The sequence below is a fragment of the Eschrichtius robustus genome, chromosome 3 (assembly GCF_028021215.1).
Source record: "Eschrichtius robustus isolate mEscRob2 chromosome 3, mEscRob2.pri, whole genome shotgun sequence".
Lineage (NCBI taxonomy): Eukaryota > Metazoa > Chordata > Mammalia > Artiodactyla > Eschrichtiidae > Eschrichtius > Eschrichtius robustus.
The window spans coordinates 109381013-109409011 of NC_090826.1; the positions used below are offsets into that span (position 1 = coordinate 109381013).

General features: G+C 39.3%; 1 protein-coding gene across 6 annotated transcripts; it reads left to right on the forward strand.

Moving 5' to 3' along the window:
* Window positions 1–7: 7 nt before the first annotated feature.
* Window positions 8–27999, forward strand: GABPB2 (GA binding protein transcription factor subunit beta 2). Of its 6 annotated transcripts, XM_068540740.1 has the most exons (10): window positions 12–1366; window positions 2448–2933; window positions 5437–5544; window positions 6968–7135; window positions 7692–7886; window positions 9819–9957; window positions 15634–15750; window positions 18233–18418; window positions 22276–22406; window positions 22534–27999. In XM_068540740.1, the coding sequence occupies exons 2-10, from the start codon at window positions 2898–2900 to the stop codon at window positions 22831–22833; spliced, it is 1380 nt and encodes a 459-aa protein (XP_068396841.1). In that variant the 5' UTR covers window positions 12–1366; window positions 2448–2897; the 3' UTR covers window positions 22834–27999. The 6 variants fall into 6 exon arrangements, with proteins under 6 accessions (XP_068396847.1, XP_068396845.1, XP_068396844.1 ...); XM_068540744.1 differs by lacking the exon at window positions 6968–7135 and having other exon boundaries at window positions 10–1366; XM_068540743.1 differs by lacking the exon at window positions 15634–15750 and having other exon boundaries at window positions 11–1366.

Here is a 27999-nt window from a genome sequence, read left to right on the forward strand (position 1 = left end):
ACAAGTAGTTTATGGGTGCCTACTATATGAGACAGAGTCGGACAACAGAGAGGTTGTAAACAAGAATGAGACAATGATTTTGACCCTCAAAAAGGGAAGCTGCAAATACCAATTTGGGCAGTATGCCGTAAGTCCTTTAAAGTACATGAACAGGATCTAGAGAAATTCAGAAAAGGGGTGGATTAGTAGTTTGGGATTAGCAGATGCAAACTACTATATATAGAATGGATAAACAACAAGGTCCCACTGTATAGCACAGGGAACTATATTCAATATCCTGTGATAAACCAGAATAGAAAAGAATATAAAAAATATATATGTACAATTGAATCACTTTGCTGTACAGCAGAAATTAACACAACATCGTAAATCAACTATACTTCAATAAAATAAATTACAAAAAAAGAAATCCAGAGGAGGAATCATGTAAATCTTCCCCGTAGACTTTGAAAGGCCCACCATCAACGACAAAAGCCAAAATCGAATAAAGAGTGGAGCAGTGATATGTCCTCTATTTTTACTTATTTTTGAAGGTCTTCCTTCCCGACTTCTCGCTGTCCTTTAGTTCAAGGAGAACGGTGGGTGGAGATGGGAATCAACTGTTTGGTAAATAAAGTACCCAAATGGATTTGCAAACTCATGCTCCATCCTCTTCCAGGCCCCCCACAAAGAAATGACGCCGTTGTTTCAATATTCGCGCTGACAGCTTGGCTCTGGGCTCCTTATATTAAGGCTGTATCTGGAAATGTGGCCGTCCGGCACCAGAGCTCAATTCATGGCGCAAAGCCAGCAATGTCCCAAACATCTTCACCCGAGGTTGAGACAGAGAAATAGGGTTTTCTCATCAACCCTAAGGGTGGCCCCCTAAAAACAGCCAAGAGAGCAGGACCGACGCAGAATCCGATTTCTCAGCGGTTTGCGGGGTTCTTGGCGCCAAAACAAACCATCGGGTCCGTCCCCTGCCGGAACTATAAGACACGTAATCGATAATCCTCCGCCTCGCTAAATAGTCCTGTCTAAAATGTCTCGGATACACACTATTTTATCTCAAAGCCCTTCCGAGCATAGAAAATGAGCCTCTGGGGTACACCACCCTTCTTTCTGAATGCAAATGTGGGTTTTCTAATCGTTTTCTCTTCATAGATTCCTCCGCCAGAAATTATATTCTCCGAGTCTGCACTTCCGGGTCCGCCATTTTGCTGCCTCCATTTCTCCGCGAGGGGGGGGGTTAAAGGCCCCCAAAATATGCATATGTGAAAAGGTCAAAAAGTAACCGTCAGTGACAGGGAGTCTTAACTAGAGAAGGAAACAGGACCAAACTGGCGGGCTCGGTGAAAACACAGCCGGCAGCGTCCCGGACGAGGAGGTGAGGGGGAAGAAGAGATGCGTGGAATCGGGGGGTGTCACGGCTGGGAGGGAGACTGCCTTGAAAATTTGCACCGCTTCCCAGCCCAGCCCCTGACTTCTGGGTGCAGACTGAGCGGTGCCCCTTCACCAGAGCGGGGGCGTCTGGGGGAAGGAGAGGAAGGGGATGCTGCCGGGAGGAAGGGGAGGGGACTGGGAGGAGGTGAAGAACGGGGTGGTGTAAGACCTGGGGCTGGGGAGCTGGACCGAGGGAAACCAAGGCCACAGAGGTGACCACTAGGGGGCAGCGCGGAGCCCGTACCGGGGGCTGCCCCCTAGGCTGAGACCGTGGCTCCCTGCCCCTTCTTCCAGAAAGACAGAACATCGCTGTGAGGCACGGGATGAGTTGTGATAGAGGAGAAAACGGAGACCCTAATTCTCTGACCCCAGTGATAGCCTAAAGATTATTAGTGAGCTCAGTAAACTGAGCAAGAGCAGTAAGGGCCCCGCCTCCAGTTCTTGCACAGTTGTTTATACAGCTGGCGGCCCAGTGGGGACGTGTGCAATAGAAAAAGGAAAAAAAAAAGTCGTCAGATCATGGATTCTTCGCTTCCATTTCTCCTTCCCGTTAGCTTTCTCCTATTCTCACAGATTTCCTTGAGCCAGCTGACATCATCTTATTCTACTCCCCCTTCCCAGGAGGACTTTCCTCTCTCATCTCTCTTTTGAAAACATCTCGGGAAAAGGACATTCTATGACTTTCCTTTTTTTTTTTTGGCCACGCCTTGTGCGCTGGTGGGATCTTAGTTCCCCAACCAGGGATTGAACCCTGGCCCCGGCAGTGAAAGCGCCAAGTCCTAACCACTGGACCGACAGGGAATTCCCAGTAGAGGTGTTTAGGTCTTGGTGATATACTTTTTATATATAGTATAATTTGAGAAAATGTGAGAGTCATTTCTGCTAATGAACCACCTAAAATTTTGTTCTTTTTTTTTTTCACTGTTTCTGTCAGTTTATTTTTTGTTTTTTGTTTTTTTTTAACTTTTTATTTTATATTGGAGTATAGTTGATTAACAATGTTTGTTCTTGTTTTAAACTATTAGTTGGGACTTCCCTGGCAGTCCAGTGGTTAAGACTGCGCTTCCACAACGGCGGGCATGGGTGCAGCCAAACACGAAAACTGTTAGTAGGGACTTCCCTGGTGGAGCAGTGGTTAAGAATCCACCTGCCGGTGCACGGGATACGAGTTCGAGCCCTGGTCCGGGAAGATCCCACATGCCGCGGAGCAACTAAGCCCGTGCGCCACAACCACTGAACCTGTACTCTAGAGCCCAGGAGCCACAACTACTGAGCCCGCGTGCCTAGAGCCCGTGCTCCACAACAAGAGAAGCCACTGCAGTGAGAAGCCGGAGCACCGCAAGGAAGAGTAGCCCCCGCTCGCCGCAACTAGAGAAAGCCTGCGTACAGCAACGAAGACCCAACACAGCCATAAATAAATAAATAGTAATAACTAAATTGAAAGGCAGGTTTGATATTTTAAAAGAAAGATAACCATGGAGGAATGCAAATATAAGTTTTCTGTAAGAAGGGTATGCTATCATTTTTTCTGTAACATTTTCTTAAGTCGTAAAAACTTAGACCAGGTTATAGACTTTCACACTGTTAAAATTCATCCTCTGCTCCAGTCCAGTCACAGGGCCTGGACTATATATTCATTTTGAATAAACTCCCCTGGTGGTCTCCTGGATACCCATGTTTGAGCACAATGTTCTATGATATAGATTGGCATATTAAATAAAATAAATCTAAATCACATAGTGGCTAGATGATTCTCAAAATTTTTGGTTTTCATGTTTTAATATTCTTAAAAATTATTAAGGACTCCAATCTGCTGTATCTATTACTGTTTACTGTTTAGAAATTAATTGTTAAATGTTAATTAAGATACAATAATAAATCCATTACATGTTAACATAAATAACAAAATTTTATGAAAGTAAATAACTTCCAAGCTAAAGAAATAGTGAGAAGAATGACATTGTTTGGGAATTACCTGGCAGTCCAGTGGTTAGGACTTGGCGCTTTCACTGTCTGGGTCCAATCCCTGGCCGGGGGGAACTAAGATCCCACAAGCACGGCCAAAAAAAAAAGAATGGCATTGTTTTATATTTTTGCAAATCTCTTTAACTTCTGGCTTAATAATTTTCATATGTATTTCTTATTTTCATATCTATTCTACATTCAGTCTTTTGCAATATGTACTTGGAGAAAGGAGGAGTATTTTAATAGCTTGTTCAGGTAATTGTGGATATTCTTTGATGTTACACAAAAACTCAACAAGTGGCAATTTCTTAAAAGTTAGTTGCAGTGAGGAATCTGAAACCATGTCAATGAATGTTTTATACTTGATTACCTTAAAACCCATTGATCTGCTTTCACTTTGAATGAATCTTTTTACCTGAGCATGATTTTGTAACATGCATTGGTCATTTGAAAAATATTGGTTCACCAAATAATTCCCATCCTCCAAATGTGGATGCATTTTATACAATATAAAAAATCACATTCATTAGTATCACCACTACTTTTATGAGAAAAGTTTGTAGTAAGCTATCAACTCATGGTGGTGGATATTTCCAAAATTCTGTTTTTTGCATGGAAGCTGAAATTATAATTGATAATTGGCAGTAAATACTGCCGATTGTCTTCCTTGAAATGGCAGACTCTCTTTGTTCATTTTTTTAATGAGAAATTACTTTTTACAATATGGACAAAGCAGTACAAGATGAAAGGAAACAGATAATAAAAATTAAATTTATCAAGAATAGCCGTTTCCTCGTTGGTTGGAAGATTTGTAGTGAGTGGTGATTATATACCATTCAGACAATTCTACATTGCATATAGGAACTTCTCACTATCCTGGGTATCCTTTATACCCAGGCCAGTTTCTAATTTACAGTAACTATCATTTTGGGGCGGGGGGGGGGGGGCGCTGCAGCGGGTCTTCGTTGCTGCCCGAGGGCTTTCTCTATTTGCGGCGAGCAGGGGCTAGTCTTTGTTGCAGTGGGCGGGCTTCTCATTGCCGTGGCTTCTCTTGTTACGGAGCACGGGCTCTAGGCGCACGGGCTTCGGTAGTTGTGGCTCATGGGCTCTAGAGCGCAGGCTCAGTAGTTGTGGCACACGGGCTTAGTTGCTCCGCGGCATGTGGGACCTTCCTGGACCAGGGATCAAACCCATGTCCCCTGCATTGGCAGGGGGATTCTTAACCACTGCGCCATCAGGGAAGTCCCAGTAACCATCCATTTAAATGACCATTTTGCATGCTCTTCAGACTTAATCTCCACCATTACCTTTGATTTCATGTGTTTAGCAACAGTTTTGTTTTTTCTTTTACCCTAAATAACTGAGAGTTGGCTATATGCCTTTTACAGGGAGTAAAAAATCTCTCCTACTGAGATGCTTTTTTTACCAGGAGCTTTCACAAAGATTTAATAATGCCCACATTATTAAGTGAAAAACTGTAATGATTTTAGACATAACTATACTTTTTTTTTTATATATAACTATACTTTTAAACAAAGTATGTAATCTGGCCAAGCTGATGACTTTGTTTAAAAAAAACTCTAGGTGTTGCTGAGACACCTCCAACAGGTGCAGTGACGTCTCTGTTCATTTTTGAAAAAGTGTCTGCCATGTACCTGAGTTTCAATATCCTTGGTTTATCTATTCATTTTTTGTTGTAACATACTATTTCTACCCAGGGTTGTTTCAAAGGGGTGAAATGCTGTTTTATTGATTCCTTAAGCTAGAAAGGCAGTAATGTGTTTCACATATTTCCAAAGTATTTTTCTGGAGATTGAAAGTGAGGGAACTATGGTTTAGGGCCTGAAACTTCCCAAATATCTGACTGTTTGTGTTAGATGAAGTAGAAAAGAAGTGCCTTATCAGATAGTCTGCTTGAGAATATCTTACATATATACAAGAGGTCTGCTAAAAACATACATACAAGAGGTCTTCTAAAAACATTTTACAGGCAGCTTTCCTTGTGTTTGAGTGACAGCTTCCCAAAAATTTGTGTTCCTATGCATAAAGATGTCTTTGGTGGACTTGGGGAAGAGGTTGCTAGAAGCAGCAAGAAAAGGCCAAGATGATGAAGTGAGAACATTGATGGCAAATGGTGCCCCATTCACCACAGACTGGGTAAGCTCTCTTAATTATTCCCAGCGTGCGCTGTAACCAACCTTTTTCTTAAAGGCTAAAAAGTCTGTATTGATTTTTCTTCATTCTCTTTCTGCCTCAGTCTCCTTACAAGCATTTCATTTTCTTTGCCTCATCTGAATATGTGGTTTTCCTTTTCTTTTAGTTTTCCAAATTGAAAGAATCTCCTGTGGATATATGGGTGGTAATTGTAAGATACTATATACTTGTGATTTTCTATAATGTTTTTTTAGAGTATTTTCTAAAGGTTTACTTCTGCCTGGAGTGTACTTGGGTTATAGGCTGTAATTAGCTAGAAATTGAACAAAATCAGTATACTGAGTGCATTTCTAAACTAATGAAACTCCTTGTTTCCTTTTCTCTAGAATGTCCTCATTAATAAGGAATAGTCTAGCCATTTTGTTTCCTTTACCACTGTTAAAAAACATTAAAGAGGAAGGTGTAATTTCATGAGTTCAGACAGTCAACTTGGAGAGCAGAGTGTCAGAAGATCCAGGTCCAGGTTATAACATGGGCTTGCTTAGCATTCATAGATTTTGTAAGCATTGCCTAATTTTAACAATTGGATAAGCACTGTCCTCTATTCTGGGGTGATTAATTCATAACTTTAGAGGCCAGCAGTTTCTTAGAACTTCACAAAAAGGAAGAAAGGAAACCCATGAGATTAGCATTTCTATAAATAGACCTGAAAAGAGCAATGTGAATTAAATCCAATCAGGTAAAGAGAGTGAATATATGAAAAGCAAAGAATAAACGAAATAGGTTTTAAAATAGAGAGCATAACACGAGAAAGGAATACATCTCTGGCCAAAATGGATGCTGATAGATAACTGTGATTAGTAACAAGACTTACTTTGAGATGATACAGACTTGCTTATTACTATTGACACACAATTGCTATTTTTTTCTGCGGGTGTGGGTAGGAGGCACTTCATCTTATCAGTCTTTTTGCTTTGCTTTACTGTGGTAACAAACTTCTATTTCAACCAATTAAATTTGTACCCTAAATTTCACATGTAACTTTCTAGTCTCTGCCCTTTTCCTAGAATTGTTTTGAACTTGCCTATCCCTTTCCTTTATCCCTGACTCAGAATGCTCTTTTCTATCCATTTTTTTTAACCTTCTTCTAAGCCCTATTTAAAAATCATACCCTTTATGGAATTTTACCTGGTAAGTCCACCTGACTTAAATCCATTATACTTAGCGCTTCTTTAATTGGTTGTATATTTAGTTGTCCATTAGTGTATTAATTTTAATGAAATAATTTCTTCAGCTTATCTGTCCAGCCAGATCCTCTCTCCAAGGACAGGAACCTAAGCGTCACCTGTTGTTCATTTGTATCCCTCCAGTAATGATTTAGGACTCTGCTCACAGTTGATATTAAATGAGTATTATTTTCCCACAGCTTGGAACATCACCCCTCCACCTTGCAGCCCAGTATGGTCATTATTCCACAGCAGAAGTGCTCCTTCGAGCAGGCGTTAGCAGGGATGCCCGGACCAAAGTGGACAGGACTCCCTTGCACATGGCTGCAGCTGATGGACATGCACACATCGTGGAACTACTTGTTAGGGTAAAGCAAGAAGAGTGAGGGGTCTATATTGTAAAAAAGACAAATACCTCCCTGTTTTTTTACTTAAACAGGTGGTAGGAAACTAGGTTGGGAAAGATTAAGTTTAGGACAGTTTATAGCATTGAATTGCATCTCTTTCAAGAGTCATCATGGCTATGAGGATTTTATTTTCTAATTTTTTAAAGGCTAAACAGACTTTATTGATCTTTCTTCATTTTTCTTCTGCAGGTGTTCTCTGGTCTTATGCCTATTTTTTCAGGCACTCAGCTCTCTGTTAATAAATGCAACAAAAATCTGTTCTTTTCCCCTTCCTCTCCAATCTGTTATAATTTCCAATTATGTCCTTAAAAGGTCCTTTCATTTAAGGCATTGTGTCTATCAGCATTCAGGAGAATTTGAATTCAGGAGACATGTTTTTCCCTTTGATATTTATTAAGCATTTCTAAATTTGAATATGTGTAATCTCTATGGAAATCCTCTGTATATGGTGATGGGATATTGCACCTGTGCTACTGTAGCCAGTGTCTCTTTGAAAAAAATTACTTTTCTGTGACAGAATGGTGCAGATGTGAATGCCAAGGACATGCTGAAGATGACAGCTTTGCACTGGGCCACAGAGCACCACCATCGAGATGTTGTAGAGCTACTTATCAAATATGGAGCTGATGTCCATGCTTTCAGCAAGTTTGATAAATCTGCCTTTGACATAGCCCTGGAGAAAAACAATGCTGAGATTCTGGTCATCCTTCAGGTCCTGTTCTTTTTATACACCACAGTATACTTCAGTTGAAGTTAAGGATTTTTTTGTAGGAACTGAATCAAAACTGAATTTTCTCTATCTTATCAAAGTAGTACTTCCACTATGTCTCAATCTTGTGACTCAGTGTCATTAGTATCTTTAAAAATAATAATAATATTCTATAAAGCCCTGAATTATTCATGGTGATTGAAGAACAATGTTGTGGCCAGTACAAAAATGAGTTTTATTTGGCTTTAGAATGTTTTTTCTCCATGAAAATTTCCCTTTCTAATTAAACTTGACTTGGGATAATATTAAAATCCTCTTTATATTTTGTGAATATACATCAGCTCTTGTGAGGTAGTACATAGCTCTAAAGCATATTGAGTCATAAGGAAGCCATCTCAGAATTAAAAATCAGCTGTGATGATATCATCCATTGATTTCCTAAGCCAGCACTGGTATATCAGGAAATAACAGGATGAGAGATACAAAGATTAATAGGACATAGCCCTGTCCTTGGAGTGTTTACAGTATGATGAAGGTAAAGACAAGATATAAAGCATTACAATACTATGGTGGTAAACAGATACCTAGTAAGTGTTACAGGAGGGAGTATTGATAATGCTTAAGGCAAGGATTAAAGTATATGTAGACTCTGAACTGAGTTTTGAAGGAGTAGTAGGCAGAGATGTGAGAAAATGATATTCTAGGCTAGAAGAAGCAAATCAAAGACACAGAGGTGGGAAAGGACATGGAATATTCAGGAAAGAGTAAGTAGTTCTGTGACCAGAGATTGGGCAAGAGAAGCAGAGTTTGGGAGTGGCAGGAGCTAAGGCTTGAGAGGCTGAGTTCTGAACATAGGGTTGTTAGATGGTATGCAAAAGAGTATGGACTATTTTGTGGGCAAGGGGGAGCCAATAGAAGCTTTTAAGTAGAGAATTGATATGATAAGATTTTTTAAAATGATGATTGTTTGGAGTGTGGTACAGACTTGAGAGAGAAGACACTTAATGCTGAAGACCTTCATTAGGCCAGGCAAGAGCCAATGAAGGCTTGAATTAAGGAAGTGATAATGGAGGGTAGAGGGGCAGATTCAAGAAGGAATTTTACAGTAATCAGAGAATGGATAATCTGTTTCAATTGAAGCTCTTAGCAAGGGGATAATTATATGTAAAAAAATAGCCATTTCTACTGTATTATCAGTGGTTGGTTGGTTGGTTTTTTCTGACATATGGTTCCCTATAGACTGGTTATTCTCTTCAACTTTCAATTCCTTGTTTAGAGCCCTTTTATAATTCGACTTTTTTTTAGTAGTGATCATGTTTGTAGAAAACTGCTTATGAAAGTAAAAAAATAAAATAAAGATAAGCATCTTTATACCGAAATTGTGCAGATATCTCTAGAAGCAGAAGTGCAGCATATGGAACTAGACTTTAAAATCCGGCACTCATTTATTTGCTTGTTATATGTTCTCTTAGGGATTTCTTCAATGGCAGAATGGAATAAGTAGTTGGACAAAACTCTGGAGAATATTGTTCTCTGTAGATTCTCTGCAGGGATCTCCAGCTAGCACATTGTGTTGTACATAATTGATCATAGAATATTAGTGCTGGAAATTACTTTTTAGGTCACCCCCTTTATTTTTCAAATTAAAAACCAATATCCAGAGAGATTAAGTGAATTGTCTAGAAGTTTTTGCAAATAATAACGCCTTTTTTTTTTTCTAAAGTAGAGATAAGCTTGGGAAAGCAATCTAACATCTCTGTTGCCCTGGTCTGAGAAAAAACAGTCGTCTTAATGAGAACTGTGAGGTCCCTGGGACATTGTGCGCCGGAACTAGTTCTGCTTGACAGAGCATTGTGGGGGGGCTGTTCAGTAACTGTATAACTAAGGCTGGTTAGTAAGTGTTCTGACTTTGAAATATCTTGCATTGTTTTATAGGAAGCAATGCAGAATCAGGTGAATGCTAATCCTGAGAGAGCCAACCCTGTGACTATGGGTACCCCATTCATCTTCACGTCAGGAGAAGTTGTCAACCTCGCAAGCCTTGTTTCTTCAGCCAGCACCAAAACAACCTCAGGTAATGTTCTGATAATGTGACATTTATTTTAGACTTAAATGAACAGAACTACAGGTTTTCTTATGAGATGAATAGGTACCCTGTCTGATACCCACTCCTTTATTAAAGTATTCCCCAAATGGAAGATTTATAATAGATTTAAAAGCTAATGCACTTATTCTTTCTAGGGGAAGGGAAAATCATACATTGGGATTGTACATAAGTGTTTGCTGTGTTAAAAGTAAAATATTCTACAGATTAATCTGTTGAAGCGTTATGTCTGACCCCAAAATGAAAATATATGGGTGCTTTAATATGGTACTGCTAAGGAAAATAGTTAAATATTTATAGTCTAAGGCAGTAACAAAGCAGAATAAACATAAATGGTTGTTGGAATGCTGATATAAAAGAGGTACATGTGATTATTTGACTAAAGTGTAAGAGTCTTGATTTGTTCTTGAGAACATATATAACAACAAAATAGCAAAGAAAAGCACTTGGTGTTGATCTTTTGAGACTTGTATGTTTTTAACAAAAATATCTATCTAAAAAGGAGCAAATCCACTTTGCTGTACAGCAGAAACTAATACAACATTATAAATCAACTATACTCTAATAAAAATTTTTAAAAAATAAAAATAAAAAGGAGCAAATTGAGTTTATTTTCAACATCTCCTTACAAATACTTGTTTTACAATGAAGGAACTTGTGTCCTCATTTAAATAAATTTTCCTGCTGACTCTTGGTTTCTGTTTCTGACTTTCATTTGAAAATATGCAACTGTATTCATAGTTAAGTTTGTAAAATATCAAAGGAAGATCTTGAATGAGGTATTATTATTGAGAGGCATTGTAAAATAGAAAGAACATATACACATTATACCTAGAATTTTGCATTCAGAACTGCTTTCAAATACTGATTTATTACTTGACTAAGATGCTTGACCTTGGAAAAATTACTTCTCTAAGCCTTCTGTACTCATATATAAAATTGGTATATAATAATCTACTTTATGAGGTTGTTGTGAGACTGAGATTTTGTATTTCAGTACCCATTTTATAGTAGGGCTTCGATAATAGCTAATGTTAAGTGGAAGTATAACTTCTCAGTGAAGGTTGAGTCCATCATGCCCACAAGGGGGCAGTAGTGACCTTCATTTTATAAACTATCAACTGTTGTTTAAAATCCCTGTAATCAGAATATTCACAGCCATTTGGATTTGTTGTGGTTCAGGCCACACTGATTAGAACAAGTGCTTTTTTAATCCAAAAGTTTTTAGAAGCCAATAAAGTTATATGTTCACAAACACGTATTGAATAAAAAGAACTAGAGTTAAGTCTTTAGTCTAACTACTGAAATTCTCCAGATTCTTATCTGGAATGATAAGCAAAGTTGAAGACATTCAGGATAGAGATTCTTAGCCTTGATTCCCATGGACCTATATCATGCTTGTCGTGTTGCTTTTGGCAAACCTACTCTTCCGTCTCTCTTCTGTATGTTGACAACGGCAAATTGAAATTGCTAAACCGTCACATAATTAGAGCTGATCTCTCCAGTGTCATCTTACTCATGAAGCATTTCTACCTAGCTATTCCCCTTTAGGGGATTGGCCTATCTGATGTTTAATCAGTGCAGATAAAAGAAAGGAGAAAAGTTATAAGCCAAATTCAGGTTGTGTTATTGACCTGGGTTAAAGGATTTTCTTTTCCTGAATGGCGGGGAAGGCCTCTTGTTTCCCATCATCCAGTAATATTTTTAAGAATTAACTGGGGCTTCCCTGGTGGTGCAGTGGTTGAGAGTCTGCCTGCCAATGCAGGGGACACGGGTTTGAGCCCTGGTCTGGGAAGATCCCACATGCCACGGAGCAACTAGGCCCGTGAGCCATAACTACTGAGCCTGCGCGTCTGGAGCCTGTGCTCCGCAACAAGAGAGGCCGCGATAATGAGAGGCCCGCGCACCGCGATGAAGAGTGGCCCCCCACTTGCCGCAACTAGAGAAAGCCCTCGCACAGAAACGAAGACCCAACACAGCCATAAGTAAATAAATAAATAAATAAAAATACAGATTCCTAGAGTCTATTCCCTGAAGGTCCAACGTATCAGGTCTGGAGTAGGATATAGAAATTTCCTTGAAACAAACCACCTGAGAGAGGATAGGGAATTGTATACTTAAAAAAAAAAAAAAAAAAAAAAAGAATTAACTGAAAAGACCTTAAAAAAAAGAAAAAAAGAATTAACTGAAAGTATCCTAGGATTATCATTTTGGTGGATTTTTTTTTTACTGCGCCCCACACCATGTGGGATCTTAGTTCCCCGACCAGGGATTGAACCCATGCCCCCTGCACTGGAAGCCTGGAGTCTTAACCACTGGACCGCCAGGGAAGTCCTTGGTGGATATTTTTGATACCAAAATCCAGATTATAAAGTTTGCTTTCAATTTTCCATTTGTGATTAAAGATATCAGTCATCAGTGCCACCATCAAACTGCAGTGATTTGGGAAGGCAGACTAATTTAAACATTAATCAGAGCAAAACAAAGTTATGAAGATGAATTTCCTGTTTCTGTAGAATCATAAGATGCACTCCAAAGTCAAATATAAATTGCCTTATGTTGGTTCATAAAGAGTACAGGCTTTGGAATCTAATAATTAGGTTCTAATCTGGGCTCTGACATTTACTAGCTGCATAACCCTGGGCAAGTTACTTAATTTTTCTGGATCTAGTTTGCTGAGGTTGCCTAGCCGACCATAGCACACTACCCTAAATCCTGGTCTGAAGAGCTTATTTATTTATATAAGCCTCATTCTGAATAGGTAAAAAGTTGTCACTAACAATGCCATTTCCCTTCCAAAAACAACAGCAATCGTGCACATTTCACTTTATTTGATGTGGGGGTCTTATATGAAAGAGAATGAAGGAATTAACATTATTTAACAATAAAGTACTTTATTTTCCTAGAACTCCCTGGGGTAAGTCTAAAGAGGTAATTTGCATCATCTCTTCAGTTTCAACTGTATATGTCAGAATACTAAACGTAATTTTTCACATAAGTTCTTCATTTTGCTATTGAGGGGAAGTTGGGTGAGTCATTATGTTTGAATCAAAGGGAGAGCACCCTTAGGTTGGAATCATTATATGCTAAGAAGTATATAATGCCTTTCTCATGAAGCAGTTCTACCCAGGTATTCTCCTTTAGCTTGGTGGCCTACCTGATGTTTGTCCTAGAACTTTTTTTTTTTTTTAATAAATTTATTTATTTTTATTTTTGGCTGCATTGTGTCTTTGTTGCTGTGCGCAGGCTTTCTCTAGTTGTGGCGAGCGGGGGCTACTCTTGGTTGCGGTGCGCGGGCTTCTCATTGCAGTGGCTTCTCTTGTTGCGGAGCACGGGCTCTAGGCGCGGGCTTCAGTAGTTGTGGCTCGAGGCCTCTAGAGCGCAGGCTCAGTAGTTGTGGCGCACGGGCTTAGTTGCTCCGCGGCATGTGGGATCTTCCCAGACTACGGCTTGAACCCGTGTCCCCTGCATTGGCAGGCGGATTCTTAACCACTGTGCCACCAAGGAAGCCCTGTCCTAGAACTTTAATTATAACAGCCTTGCTTGTGTGTGTGTCTGTGTGTGTATGTGTGTGTTTTAACTGTGGTAAAATAATAACAGCCTTTTTTTTTTATTGTTAGTGACTTATTGTCACATATATTCCAACCTCCATGAGGCATATATCTGAAAATTGCTTGTTCCTTGTTTGTTTCATCTCTGAGTTTTATGTCAGCACTTGGTACGATAGTCTGAGTGATAAGAAAAACATGAACTAAGCAGGAAAATTAGAGTATAGGCTATAGCTGAATCTTGCTCTTACTGAAGTCATTAGATAGACACAGGCTCCTTTCTAGAGGTCAAGCACTGTGTTCTATTCAGACCATTTGGTTCCCTGAGTATTTTATGAGAAATTAAAATAAGGATATCATTACTATCTCTACCCTTATCTTCACTCCCACAGTCATCATCCAAAAGCTTTGATTAAGATAGTTTGCAGCTATGTGTATTATACAAGTAATCCACCTTTTTATGGAAAAATCTTCTGAAATTTAAATTTATAAACCAGTTAAACTAACTAGATTAATCATATCAGAAAAGGACTTTAAGTTTTTTTTAAGTACTTTACAGATAATTGACTTTTTTTAAGCATAGTAGTAGAAGAACTTAAGAGTACATTTAGGGCTTCCCTGGTGGCGCAGTGGTTAGGTATCCGCCTGCCAATGCAGGGGACATGGGTTCAAGCCCTGATCCAGGAAGATCCCACATGCCGCCGAGCACCTAAGCCCATGAGCCACAACTACTGAGCCTGCACACCTAGAGCCCACGCTCCGCATCAAGATAAGCCACCACATTGAGAAGCCTGCGCACCGCAACAAAGCGTAACCCCCACTTGCCACAACTAGAGAAAGCCTGCATGCAGCAGTGAAGACCCAATGCAGCCAAAAATAAAATAAATGAAATTAAGAAAAAAAAAAGAGCACATTTAAGAAGAAAATAAGTGTATCAGTCACATTTCAGTCAGGAGACAAAGCTACATATGGTGTAGTTTTATTATACGTAATTTTATTATACATATAAAATAAATATATCTATTTTATTATACATATATAATAAAATATATATATATATAAGTATATAATTTATAAGCTTATAAACTTAATTTATAAACACTTGTTAGTAACAATGGAGTAACTACCATGAGCAGAGGAGAACTCTAAAGAAAACAGGAATAGCCAGTATGGGGAGCAGCCGCTACTTCTGTATGACAAAACTTAATCTCATGCCAGATGACAAGAAATATTTATGGGGTCCAGCTTCAGTATCACAAGATATGGCAAAGAAGAGTGGATTTGCAGCCAAGAAGCAATTAATTCACAACTGGTACAATAAGTATCTCTGAAATTATAGTGAAAGACTTAGGGAAATGAAATTTATGTTATAAAAATTTGATTTATGCAAAACTGTTGAGTAATACTTTCAGTTCATAAAGTTAGGAGTGCCTACTGCCAGATCTAATACACTTCTCTCTTGGAACTTAGCTGTAAGGATATCACACAGATACAAGAGAAAAAGGTTATGAACAAATTGCTTTTTAAAAGCACATCATGACATAACTAAAGTAAGTAAAGTAGGTAATTGTTTAGCCTTTGACATTCAATATGTGAAACTTCAGGTTTTTAATGTTTTTGCACTTGAGGTCAGTCCTAGTCTTCTCACCTCTCTAGCTGATGAATAGAAGTAGCATGGTTGAGTAAAGCCCAGGAGGGGCCTATTCCCTCACCACTGCTTAGTTTGGGGTGAGGCATGCTTTGTACGCTTACTGCCTGCTGCCAAGGAGAGCTCTGCATAGCCAGCCTAGGGAGTGGGTGGCACTCCTGGTCTGTTAGCTACTGATGCTCAGCATTGGCAATGCCAAGAGAATGATCAAATGAAGGGAATGTAGTGTGGCCCTATACCAAGCATATTACCTTAATCCACTTTAAAGGGAAGACTTTAAACCTTAAAAGAGTTTTAACACCATGATAATTGGTTTTTGTAAGTTTGTATTAGAGAGCAAGATTAAGCACATTAGAGTGAAAAGCTGAGGTTTTGATTTAATAAGCCATTTTTAGTTCATCTCCATTTATTCTCTCTGCTGGACCTCATTTGCCTTTTTTACCGAAATAGGTGACCCCCATGCCTCCTCAACTGTACACTTCTCAAATTCTACCACCTCAGTGCTGGCCACCCTTGCAGCTCTTGCTGAGGCATCAGCCCCCCTCTGCAACTCACACAGAGCCACAGGTAGGTAAGGGATATCTGCTGGGTGAATCACCATTTCTTCTTTTGCTTTTGAATCTCCAGCAGATTTAATTTGCATGAAATGTTAAAGAATTATGGTTAGAGACAGCTAGGATAAAGGGATGTAGAGTCATTGAGCATCAGAAAGAAAAATCGCTAAGTGATATAATCAGTCAGCTGAATAATATCAGAGAATGACTAAGTTATTCCTTTGTAGTTTTGCAGCTTCAAGTTTGTTTACCCTGACTCCAGTTGCATCAGATTGAAATGTTTAGTCTTATATTAGCAGAGTTTTGGAAATACTCTATGTTATGTTTTGTCTGATGCTATCATAGAATGATTCAAAATAGCAGCCTAAATATCTTGTATTAAAGCATCAAAATACATGGGACTGCTACCTCGCTCATTTTTATATTCTTTGTACCTCAGGTTGGCTTGCTTTTATTTTCACTGGAGATGTTATTTTGGCATTTCCAGTGGATTTGTGAAGATACATTCTGTATAGTGCCCTTCTTATTTTAAAACAGAAAGGTTTCAGGTCACTTAGCCAGAGCTAGTGACCCACAGGGAAAAGACTTAAGGCTTCATATAGGTAGGGGACAAATAGTCATAGGTAAGGCTAAATAGTCATTTAGGAATCTTTCTGGAAACCTCTGGCAGTCTGCTCCATCATAAATGAAAGCAGATTGTTGATTTCTTTCTGCTGTTGACATTCGGATGCTGAGAACATTCCTCCAATCCTATTTTTCCAACTGGCAACAATCATAAAGATCTCTACTCAGATATGTATGAGTGAACAGCATGGCAGAGGAAAAAGCAATGTATTAAACTTGTGCTTGTTATTCTTTTGATTTGTTCTTTGATGTTGGTTAAATCATTTAAGTTCTCCAGGTCTCAGTCTCCTCATCTCTGACATGATGGTTGGATTAGATTACCTGTCAGGGTCCTTTCAGCTATAACATTTAACTGTTCTTTGTTTCTAAGAGGTGTGAATGCTCTGTTTCCACTGAACTGCCTGAATGTGTCTCATATGGATAGTCCCTACCCCACTTATTACAAAGTTGTACTTGTGACTCTTTAGATATAGAAATTTCATAGTGGTAGGAGCTGTTTCCCCTAATAGTTATTGGGGATACTGACTAACCAAACTGGAATTCTTTATTCAACATGATACGTGTAAAGCTCTTAGAAAGGTACCTGGCACGTAGTGTCATTGCTGTTAATGTTATTGTTGATGTGTCAGATGAGAGAAGCCATCTACTATTTTTGTCTATCAGACTTCTTCAGTGTTTTGACTTCTTGACATATTATTTTGTTAATTCACTATTAAATGCCTTTATTTCTTATAGAAATAGATCTACTCTAATTTATAGTTACTTTTCTAAGCTCTCTAAAGTTACTTAGACTTTCAAGATGCTTTCTGAAAAAGGAGTTCCAAGATAAAATAGGTTTGGGAAACTCAGCATATCTTATTTTATATTAGAGAGTCACAATGCTCATTAGTCTATTAGGGTCTCTGATACTTCCTACAAAATAAACAAACACAAAAATTTAAGCATATTTAAACGAGCATTTTGAAAATGTATTTGTACGTAGAACCTATCTTTAGTGAAAGCTAACATGTCAATGAAGACATTTTATTTATTTATTTATTTTTATTTTTGGCTTCATTGAGTCTTCGTTGCTGTGCCTGGGCTTTCTCTAGTTGTGGCGAGCGGGGGCTGCTCTTCGTTGGGGTGCACGGGCTTCTCACTGCGGTGGCCTCTCTTGCTGCGGAGCACGGGCTCTAGGCGTGCGGGCTTCAGTAGTTGTGACACATGGGTTTAGTTGCTCCGTGGCATGTGGGATCCTCCTGGACCAGGGCTCGAACCCGTGTTCCCTGCATTGGCAGGCGGATTCTTAACCACTGCACCACCAGGGAAGTCCCTGAAGACATTTTAGAAAATACTGTTCTAATGCATTCCCTGTTTTCTTTCTTTTTTAAAAAAATTTTTTAATTTATTTTTATTTATTTTATTTTTGGCTGTGTTGGGTCTATCATTGCTGTGTGTGGGCTTTCTCTAGTTGTGGCGAGCGGGGGCTACTTTTCATTGCAGTGCACAGGCTTCTCATCGCGGTGGCTTCTTGTTGCAGAGTACGGGCTCTAGGCTCGCAGGCTTCAGTAGTTGTGGCACGCAGGCTCAGTAGTTGTGGTGCACAGGCTTAGTTGCTCCGCAGCATGTGGGATCTTCCCGGGCTTGAACCCATCTCCCCTGCATTAGCAGGCGGATTCTTAACCACTGCGCCACTGGGGAAGCCCTCCCTGTTTTCTTTTCGCCTCTGACTTAGCATTGTTTACAGGAGCTTGCTTTTGTGAACTGTTGAATCTAACTTTTTTTTTCAAGTTTTTCTATCCCTGATATTATCAGTTTTAAGGGGGCTGAAATTACTATACTCCTATTTTTTTTTAAAGCTGAAATGTTATGTTTCCTTTTGTCATCTGTAGCTAATTCAGAGGAAATCATAGAAGGAAATTCTGTTGACTCATCAATTCAGCAAGTGGTGGGGAGTGGAGGCCAGAGGGTCATCACCATAGTGACCGATGGAGTCCCTCTGGGTAATATCCAAACTGCAATCCCTACTGGAGGCATTGGCCAGCCATTTATTGTAACTATGCAAGATGGACAGCAAGGTGAGTTATACCATTTAGACAATTGTTTATTAAAAGATACTTTAGACACTCAACACACCTCTAAAAATGAGGCATTGGGGGGACTTCCCTGGCGGTCCAGTGGTTAAGACTCCGCACTTACAGTGCAGGGGGCGCGGGTTCAATCGCTGGTTGGGGAACTAAGTAAGATCCCACATGCCACGTGGTATGGCCAAAAAAAAAAAAAAAAATGAGGCATTAAGGCAAGTAGTGGGAATGGGAGAAAGCCAGATGCCAGATGGGACAAAGAAGCTCTGAAAAAGGAAAAGAAACAGAAGCCAGGCTGGCAAAGGCTAATTCTCCTAATATATATAAAATCTGTGAGTAAAACCAATAATCTGGTGGAAAAAAGAGCAAATAATGTCAACTAGTAGTTCACAGAAAAGAAAATACTGATGGTTCTTAAAAATAGGAAAATACATTCAACCTACTTCTTTCATGCAAGAGAAATATAAATAAATACTGCAGCAAGATACCATTAAAACACTGTATTGTCAAGGGTATGGGGAAACAGGCAGTCTTATAAACCACTGGTGAGAGTGTAAATTACTGCATCCTCTGAAGAGCAAACTGTCAATATATATCAGTATTGAAGATGCATATACCTTTTGGCTAAAAAGTTATTTTTCTATGAATTTATATTCACACACACAGAAATGACATATATACTAAATTATTCATTACAGCATTATTTTTAATCATCAGAGATTAAAAAGAACCTAAGTAGAAGTCATTAAGGAACTGGATAAATAAATTATGATAACACCCCACCCATGCAATGGAATACTATGCAGCTATAAAAAACAATGAGGAAGATTCTTGTATACAAGTATGGTCTGATCTCCAAAATATATTAAGTGACGAGCAAGATGCAGGGGTGTGTAGAGTATGCTACATTTGTATTTTTTAAAAAGGGAAATATATGTATATTTGCTAATATGTTCATAGACTTAGACTATCTCTGGAAGAACATTCAGAAACAACATTGATAACATTGGCTCCCTTGTGGCAGGGCACCTGGGTAGCTAGGGATGGATAGGAAGCTTTTCAATGTATATGCTTTTATAGCTTTTAATCTTTGAACCATGTGAATGTATTACTTATTCAAAAAATACATAAGTAAATTTTTTTTGAAAAAAGAAAGAAACTAATCATTACAACTTCATTCCTCAGAAATGCTGGAGAAGGGGGGTTGGTATAATTACCTTTTGTGTCATCAAAATCTTGACTTGGCCTAAATAATTATGGGGATTTTATAATTTTCAAAATATTTGAATTGATGGATCTTTGCAGTATGGGAAGAAAGAGTAGAAATTAAACCTTTATAATTCAGGCTTTGGTATCGTAAGTTCTTGGAGCTTTATTTGGAAATATACCACTGATATTTTTGTGGACATGATTATCATTTAAAGTTTTGGGGGGGCTCATTGAGTAAGTGAGAGACTCTGCTTGTAATGGAGTTAAATAAATGAGAACGAAGTTGTTTTAAGGAAAAAATAAAATTAGAGGTTTTGCCTAGATAAACTACACTACTTTTTTTTTAATTTTTTTTTTAAAAATTACTTATTTATTTTTGGCTGTGTTGGGTCTTTGTTGCTGCATGCGGGCTTTCTCTAGTTGCAGCGAGCGGGGGCTACTTTTCGTTGCAGTGTGCAGGGTTTCTCATTGAGCCCAGAGCAAGGGCTCTAGGCGCATGGGCTTCAGTAGTTGTGGCACACGGGCTCAGTAGTTGTGGCTCATGGGCTCTAGAGTGCAGGCTCAGTAGTTGTGGTGCACAGGCTTAGTTGCTCTGAGGCATGTGGGATCTTCCTGGACCAGGGCTTGAACCCGTCTCCACTGCATTAGCAGGCGGATTCTTAACCACTGCGCCACCAGGGAAGTCCACTACACTACTTTTTACAGATGCATTTAACCAGGCCCAAAGAAGGAGAGCTGAAATTTTGTGAATTAATTGTAAGAAATTTTTAATCCCAGACAGAATTTCCATTTCCACTTAGCAGATATCCAAGCTGCTTTCTACTGCTATCAGTTGATGAGTGTTCAAGGAATACAAGCTAATCTTAAAATCAACCAAACCAAATAACTAGGTAAATCTGCTTTAAACAAAAATTGTAATGCATCCTAAAACCTAAGTATAATTTTAACTTTTTATTTTGAGATAATCATATATTCATTCATGTATAGTTGTAAGAAGTAATACAGAAAGATCCCGTATACCTATCACCCAGTTTCTCCCAATGGTAACATTTTGTATAACTCTAGTACAATATTACAGACAGGAAATTGACATTGGTACAATCCACCAACCTTATTGAGATTTTTTCCAGTTTTATATGCATTCATTTGTGAGTTTGTGTTCTATGCAATTTAATGCATGAGCACCACCAAAGCTGAGGTACAAAACAGTTCCATCACCGAGATTCCTTGTGCTACTCTGTATCCCTTGTGTTATAGCCACTTCCCTTCCCACCTCATTCCTAACCACTGGCAACCACTAACTAACTCATCTGTTCTCTATCTTTATACTTTTGTCATTTCAAGAATGTTATATAAATGGAATCATACAGTATATATAGCCTTTTGAGATTGGCTTTTTTCTCTCAGCATAATTCCCTTAAGGTCTATCCAAGTTGATGTTTGTATCAATAGTTCATTTCTTTTTATTGCTGAGTAGTATTCCATGGTATGGATGTACCATAGTTTGTTTAACCATTTACCTACTTAATCTGTCTCCAGGTTTTGGCTATATCTGAGTAAAGCTGTTATGATCAGTCATGTACAGGTTGTATGGGAACATAAGTTTTCAATTTTGGGGTAAATTTCCAAAAGTAAAATTTCCGGGTCATATGGTAAATGCATGTTTACTTTTATAAAACACTGCCAAACTATTTTCTATAGTGACTGTACCATTTTACATTTCCACCAGCAATTTATTAATAATCCAGTTTCCCACATTCTTGCCAGCGTTTGGTGGTATCACTTTTTTTTTTTAATTTTAGCCATTCGGATAGGTGTGTAGTGCATCATGTGTGTTGTGTGCATATGTGTGTTGACCCTTTTCTCACTTATCTATAAGAGAAATCGTTAAATTAGACACAGCTAATGGCAAACTGCTTTCATGAAAGGTTTCTCAAAATTCTTATTTAAGATATCAGACCTACTTTAGATAAGTTATTCCTGCAGAATTGTAAGCTAAGTGGTCACAGCTTCTGATCTACAGTCAGACATTTCTATATAAAAGCCTCAGAGTTGGGTCTTAACTGCATGGCTTCCAAACCTGCAAATCTTCACCCTTCCTTTCTGAGGTCTTCTTAGTGCCTCTAATCTTTTTGGTTTCTCTCTGTAAAACCATGCCTTGCCTGTTGATTCTAAAATCCAAAGAGATATGAACAGTGAGATATCAGAGAATATATTTTAGTTTAGATGATTTTTTTTTTTTTTTTTTTTGGCTGCGTTGGGTCTTTGTTGCTGTGTGCAGGCTTTCTCTAGTTGCGGTGAGCAGGGGTTACTCTTCATTGCGGTGCATGGGTTTCTCATTGCGGTAGCTTCTCTTGTTGCAGAGCACGGGCTCTAGGTGGATGGGCTTCAGTAGTTGTGGCTCACAGGCTCTAGAGCGCAGGCTCAGTAGTTGTGGAGCACAGGCTTAGTTGCTCCGTGGCATGTGGGATCTTCCCAGACCAGGGCTTGAGCCCGTGTCCCCTGCATCGGCAGGTGGATTCTTAACCACTGCGCCACCAGGGAAGCCCTATATTTTAGTTTATTGTCTGATTCAAAGTAAGCAAAGTCTCTTTGTTTTACTATGTATTCATCACCTCCAATTGGTGTCCTTTGGCTTATAGTTCTAACTGTACCTGCTGGTCAGGTTGCAGAGGAGACTGTCATTGAAGAAGAGGCAGAAGAAGCAGAGAAATTGCCACTGACTAAGAAACCAAGGATAGAAGAGATGACAAACAGTGTGGAGGAAAGCAAGGTAATGTTTTTAGCAGTGGTGGAGAGGAGAGAAGGCAAAGATTCAAAAGCCAGAACTTTCAAGGCCCAAACCCTTCTTTTTTTGTCTACTCTCAGGAATTCTTACCTGTGGTGGTTTACTTTTACAGGAAGGCACTGAAAGAGAGCTACTTCAGCAGCAACTCCAGGAGGCTAATCGAAGAGCCCAGGAATACCGACACCAGCTCCTAAAGAAAGAGCAGGAGGCAGAACAGTACCGCCTCAAGCTAGAGGCCATGGCCCGACAACAGCCCAATGGAGTTGATTTCACCATGGTTGAAGAGGTGGCTGAGGTAGATGCTGTAGTAGTTACAGAGGGGGAGATGGAGGAGAGAGAGACAGAAATGACTGGAGCAGTAGGGACCACAGAGCCTCATACTGGAGTTTCCATGGAAACTGTTTCAACTTAATGTGCAAGGGCCACAGCTTGTGCTGTGTCCATATTTTTCCTCTTTTTAAAAGAAAATACAAAGGACAAACATTGTATAAAAATTAAGAATGTCCTAAAGAAGAAAACTATAGCAGGGTACAGAGTTTGGGCTCAGGAAGGCTCTCTATGCAACTGGAAAATTCAAAGCCAAATTTAGGGAACAAGTCTTCTGAGGGACCAAAAGAATAAGGACCAAATTTCTCAGCTCACATCATTGCTTGAAGCATAGAGGTAAAAGAATGCTGGATGTTGCAGATTGATTGTTTTTTAAATAACTGACTTTCTATCAAAAGATTTTAAAATAATATCCCTAATATGGACACGCCCAGAGCCTTTAATATTATAGTTGTACCATCAAGTGACCTGAAACTTTGCCTTAGGTTTATGATGTGTACCTGTTAGAGGAGAAACCTAATTGGGAGGAGGGATTAGACGCAAGTTTTGGGGAAGAGAAAGAAATATATTCCACTTCCGAAGGAGCGGGCAGGCACTCCCCACTATCCTGAGTTAATTTCACTGAAAAGAAATGTGTGATTGCCTGACTAAATTTGCATCCATTGTGTGTCCATAGCTCAGATGCCAGTTTAAGAAACTGAAATAGAATTTTTAAAAACTGGAAAGGAGAGAAGTGTATATAAATCCAAAATCCTCCAGGCTGTGCCTCTGCAATGCTGGAAAGTGGCCAGAAAGAGGCTCGTGGGGTTAGGAAACAATCTGATCCTGAGATACCAACTTTGCTCTGGCTGGATTTTATGAAATTGCAATCAGGAGGGTAGCCTGTTGTCAGAACAACTTGCTTCCAACCATTTATTTATGTAATGTCAAGCTTTAATATCAACTTTTTAATTTTATAAAACTTTGTTGAGTTTTCTAAGTGTGCCTTTCTGTGGAACTTACGTGGTATCCTCTCATATGCAAGAAAAGACAGGGGGAGAGATGAATGCTGAGGACGTTGTATAGCTTTCTCCATCTTATTTGGGTTGAGTAAATCGCTCTATTTCCTTAAGGTCGGGCCTTGTGCAGAGCTTTTGTGCCTTATAGGTGCTCAGTGTGTGCTGGCAGAGGGAGTGAGAACTACCAGTGCCGTAATGTAAGGAACCAAAGATTCTGACCAGATGCTTCGTCACCTTACTGTCTTCTCTCCCACTGTGCCTGCTCCCTTTGCCTATATACTTTTGAAAGGGTTTCATTGCTGGGATTTCTTGGAGTTTTTTTTTAAAAAAAGGGAATACGGATGGAGAGAGAGGGGTTATGGAGAGGTCATCATCCTGGACTTGCTTGCTTGCTTGCTTTGTTGTAAATTAGAAGCAACCAGAGGGAGCTGTGCCAAGTAAACATTTGAATGACTGTTTAGAATATGGTTTTCTTAATTATCAATCATGGGGAAAACATACATTTTTAATTTGGAATAAAATGTGACAGTTAACATGGTTCTGTTTACCTTGATTAGTGAAGTAATTTGCTGCAGTTTTCCAGAGGTGCAGAATCATTTGGGGCTCAAAATAGACTGAAAACATAACTCCCCAAACCAAATTTAACAAACAGAATTGGCTATTAGAGGTTTATAGACAAAAATATCATTTTTTTTTGTTTGTTTTTTTGAATTTATTTATTTATTTATTTTGGCTGCGTTGGGTCTTTGTTGCTGTGCGCGGGCTTTCTCTAGTTGAGGCGAGCGGGGGCTACTCTTCGTTGCGGCTCACGGGCTTCTCATTGCGGTGGCTTCCCTTGTTGTGGAGCACGGGCTCTAGGTGCGCAGGCTTCAGTGGTTGCAGCACGTGGGCTCAGTAGTTGTGGCTCGCGGGCTCTAGAGCGCAGGTTCAGTAGTTGTGGCACACGGGCTTAGTTGCTCCGCGGCATGTGGGATCTTCCTGCACCAGAGCTTGAACCCATGTCCCCTGTGTTGGCAGGCTGATTCTTAACCACTGTGCCACCAGGAAGGCCCAAAAATACCAGTTTTGAAATTAATCTTGGCTGTGGGCCACCGTAGCTAGGTTTTCTCCATGGACCAAGTACTAAGCACTTCCCAGATGATCAGAGATTAGTCTGCACTGTTGGGGATGATGGAGAAATGCAGTGGAGCAGCCTAGGTAAGGGAGAGGGTAAAATTGTGGTATCTGCTGTCAAATCGTCCTATTTCTGTTTGCAATATTTTTCCTTTTTCTGAGTCCCTTTGTGAATCAGGTGCTAACAATAAGCTGCTATTGTGTGCCATTTCAAAGCTTTAGCTTAACTATAGAGGGACCAAGTGTTATTTTAGATGTGTTTTGTGTGTGTTCTTGGTGCATACATTGACTTTAATTCCTTCTTTTATTCTTTCCTGTTAAGGGAGTGGAGGTTAACTGTGTAGAAAATATGCAGGCCCAACCACCTCACTCTCTGAGGTAGCTTCTGATTGAGGGCAGGGAGTTTCCATCCAACACTCCCTTCTGAGCATACAGAGTCCCTACTGTTTGGGGGAACTGTTTAGAGTTTCTTATTATTCTTTTTTTGTAAGAGCCTATCATTCCCACCCAGTAAAATATCTAATACAGCCCAAGTCATTTTTGATGATGGGGTCTCTGAGATAGGGAGTTAAAGGGGGGGTTGGGATAGGGAGAGAGAGAAGGGAAATGTCTAGAAAGGGGTGGGTAGCAAAAGGGCATTTGTTTTTATTTACTTGGAATAGACCTTTTAGCATCCCAGAGAAGGGAAATAGGACTTGATCTCTAATTGTATTGCCATAGAGAGAATGGTAGGTCAGGATCCCTTGAAGTAGTTAGATTAAATATTAAAGACATGAATGGCAGTACCGTTGTATGATTTTGCGTATTTTTCTGGATCAGCCATGGAAGTTGGAAAAATGTTGCTATATCTTCTGGGTTTGGGGATTCCAACTGGCTTATTGGTAAGGTTGGATTACAGAGAATCAAACAGACAAATGGTTCAGAGATGGTACTTGAGCAGGAGAAACCTGAAGCCTAGGATGATTGCCTACTTTAAAATAAAGCTGCTTTAATAATATCAGTATTAATATAGGAATATTAGACCCTACATTTACATTTTAGTTTTAAGCTTTCCCCTAAAAAGGAGAAAGAAATAAATCTTAATATTTCTGTTCTTGTTCCTGGCTTCAGGGAAATTACTTACAAATGTATAAATGTACATTCCCTTCCTATCATTACCTCTGTGGGATCCCTTAATTGTAATGCCAGAGTTGAGGTCTCTTAATTGAAATATGGGAGAACTTGGCTTTAGGTTTTCTGTATATTGAACTCAGCACCTTAAAAGATGTTCTTTTTCTCTGTCAGATCTGTGTTTCGTAATTTTTGCCTTTGCTTCTCCCCCTTTTTCAGCCTTAGCACTGCATTATTAAAATGTTTGTGTCTGCTTAGTAATATTAGAAATCTGTGGCATGCAAAATGACTTTCTTTCTTTATATTGCTGTAAAAGAAATGAATTTAACAGAGGGCTCTCCCGTTGAAGTTAAGTGTTTTGTGACCAGGGCATTTTTAACACCCCTTTGCTGCATGTATATATTGTGTACGTTTATAAATACATATGAATTTTCCCACTTTTCTCTTTGTTTATTTGAGGTTCAACTCTAAAGTACCTGGTAAAAGCTGGAAATATTTTTATTTCATTAAAAACATTAGAGAGGGTTTCTTTCAATTGAGTAAAGGCACTGAGGAAGAAAAAGCATTACTTTGGCCCTTTTTCTGAGAGGCATGCTCAACAGGCAGTAATGAGAAACCTGAGGAGTGAGGCCCTAGGGAGAGCTAGTACCTAGCTTTGCAGAGATTTCTTTAGCATACAGTGTGATGACATCACATAAACTGAAAGATTCAGAGCAGGGTCAGGGGTAGAGATGGAGCTGCCTTTCCACAGAGCAAACCTCCTTTCAGCTCCTATGGTAGCTGTTTTGGCTGGCATTTGTATAATTTCTTACACCTCTGAAAAGGAAAGAAACCCTAGATAAAGTTCCATGGCAGAAGGAGCAGACATTCTATACATCTGCTTCCCAGTTTAGACATCTCAGCCTTTGAAGGAATGATCATTTTGAGAAAGCTTCTGTGGCTCTTTCCTAACAAACAACATTATGGACCCCCAGAGCTAGAAGACATGAGGCATATAGTGAACTATTCCCAGAAGTTTAATATTGAGTGGGAATCGGTTTTTGTCCAGATTTGTTGGAGAATGGCCTCCTGTTCTCTACTTGTTATATAGACATCTCTGTATGGCCAGAAAAGGAGCTTTAGAATGGAATACATATTAAGACCGCCTATGTGCTGCTCTAGGCTCTTATCTATTTCCACTTTATGTGATCTTTTCCCCTCCTGAGTTAGTACTCTGTTTCCTATGCCAATATATTTAACAAGAGACCAGGAGCAAGAAGGATGTGAATTCGAATTAAGTAGCTTTAAACCTCTGGTGCTGCCTTTTTTTTTTTTTTTAAGCCTCTCTTAAGATTAGGAGGTGGGGTGATATCCCTAGACTCCAGACTACTACATAGCAATTTGGCTTGTTAATGGCAGGAAATTGTGATTCCCTGTCTCTCTCCTCCCCTTTCCCCTCTAACTACTTCTGCATCTGTGACCCCATTGTTCTTATCTCATTGAATCTTTCCCAGGCACTAGAATTTAATTAATAGGTCATTTCTAATCTATGGGCCTTGTCTTTCCTCTTTCTGTTCCCCTCCTTCCCTACCACATATTTTATGTTTATTCTTAAGTGGTTTGTTTCTGAGAATTAATCTAGGTCATACTCTATATCCTGTGCTTCCTAGTTGGTTTCAGGCATCTTGCTCTATCAACAGTAATGATAGCAGCAGCTCCCTTCTCTGGCTTTGCCCTGTGTACTGTCCTTCTGCCAAGGCCATTTGTGTTGGGGGGAGCAGAGAAAGGGTAGGTGGGGTGCCTAGCTTCTTCTCAAAACATCTTCAGTTTTTCAGGTTGTCTGACAGCTTTATGTACAGTATGTTTTAAGAAAACTTAAGTATACTTCTCTTTTTTATTTAGGATTTTAATTAAATAGGGTTTGATTCTGATGAGCAAGTTTGTGTGTGTGTGTGTGTGAGCATTTGTGTGTATGTACACCTATACAGATCTATATTATATATACAATTTTTGTACTATCATTTAAAATAAAAAAATGTTTCTTACTAAAA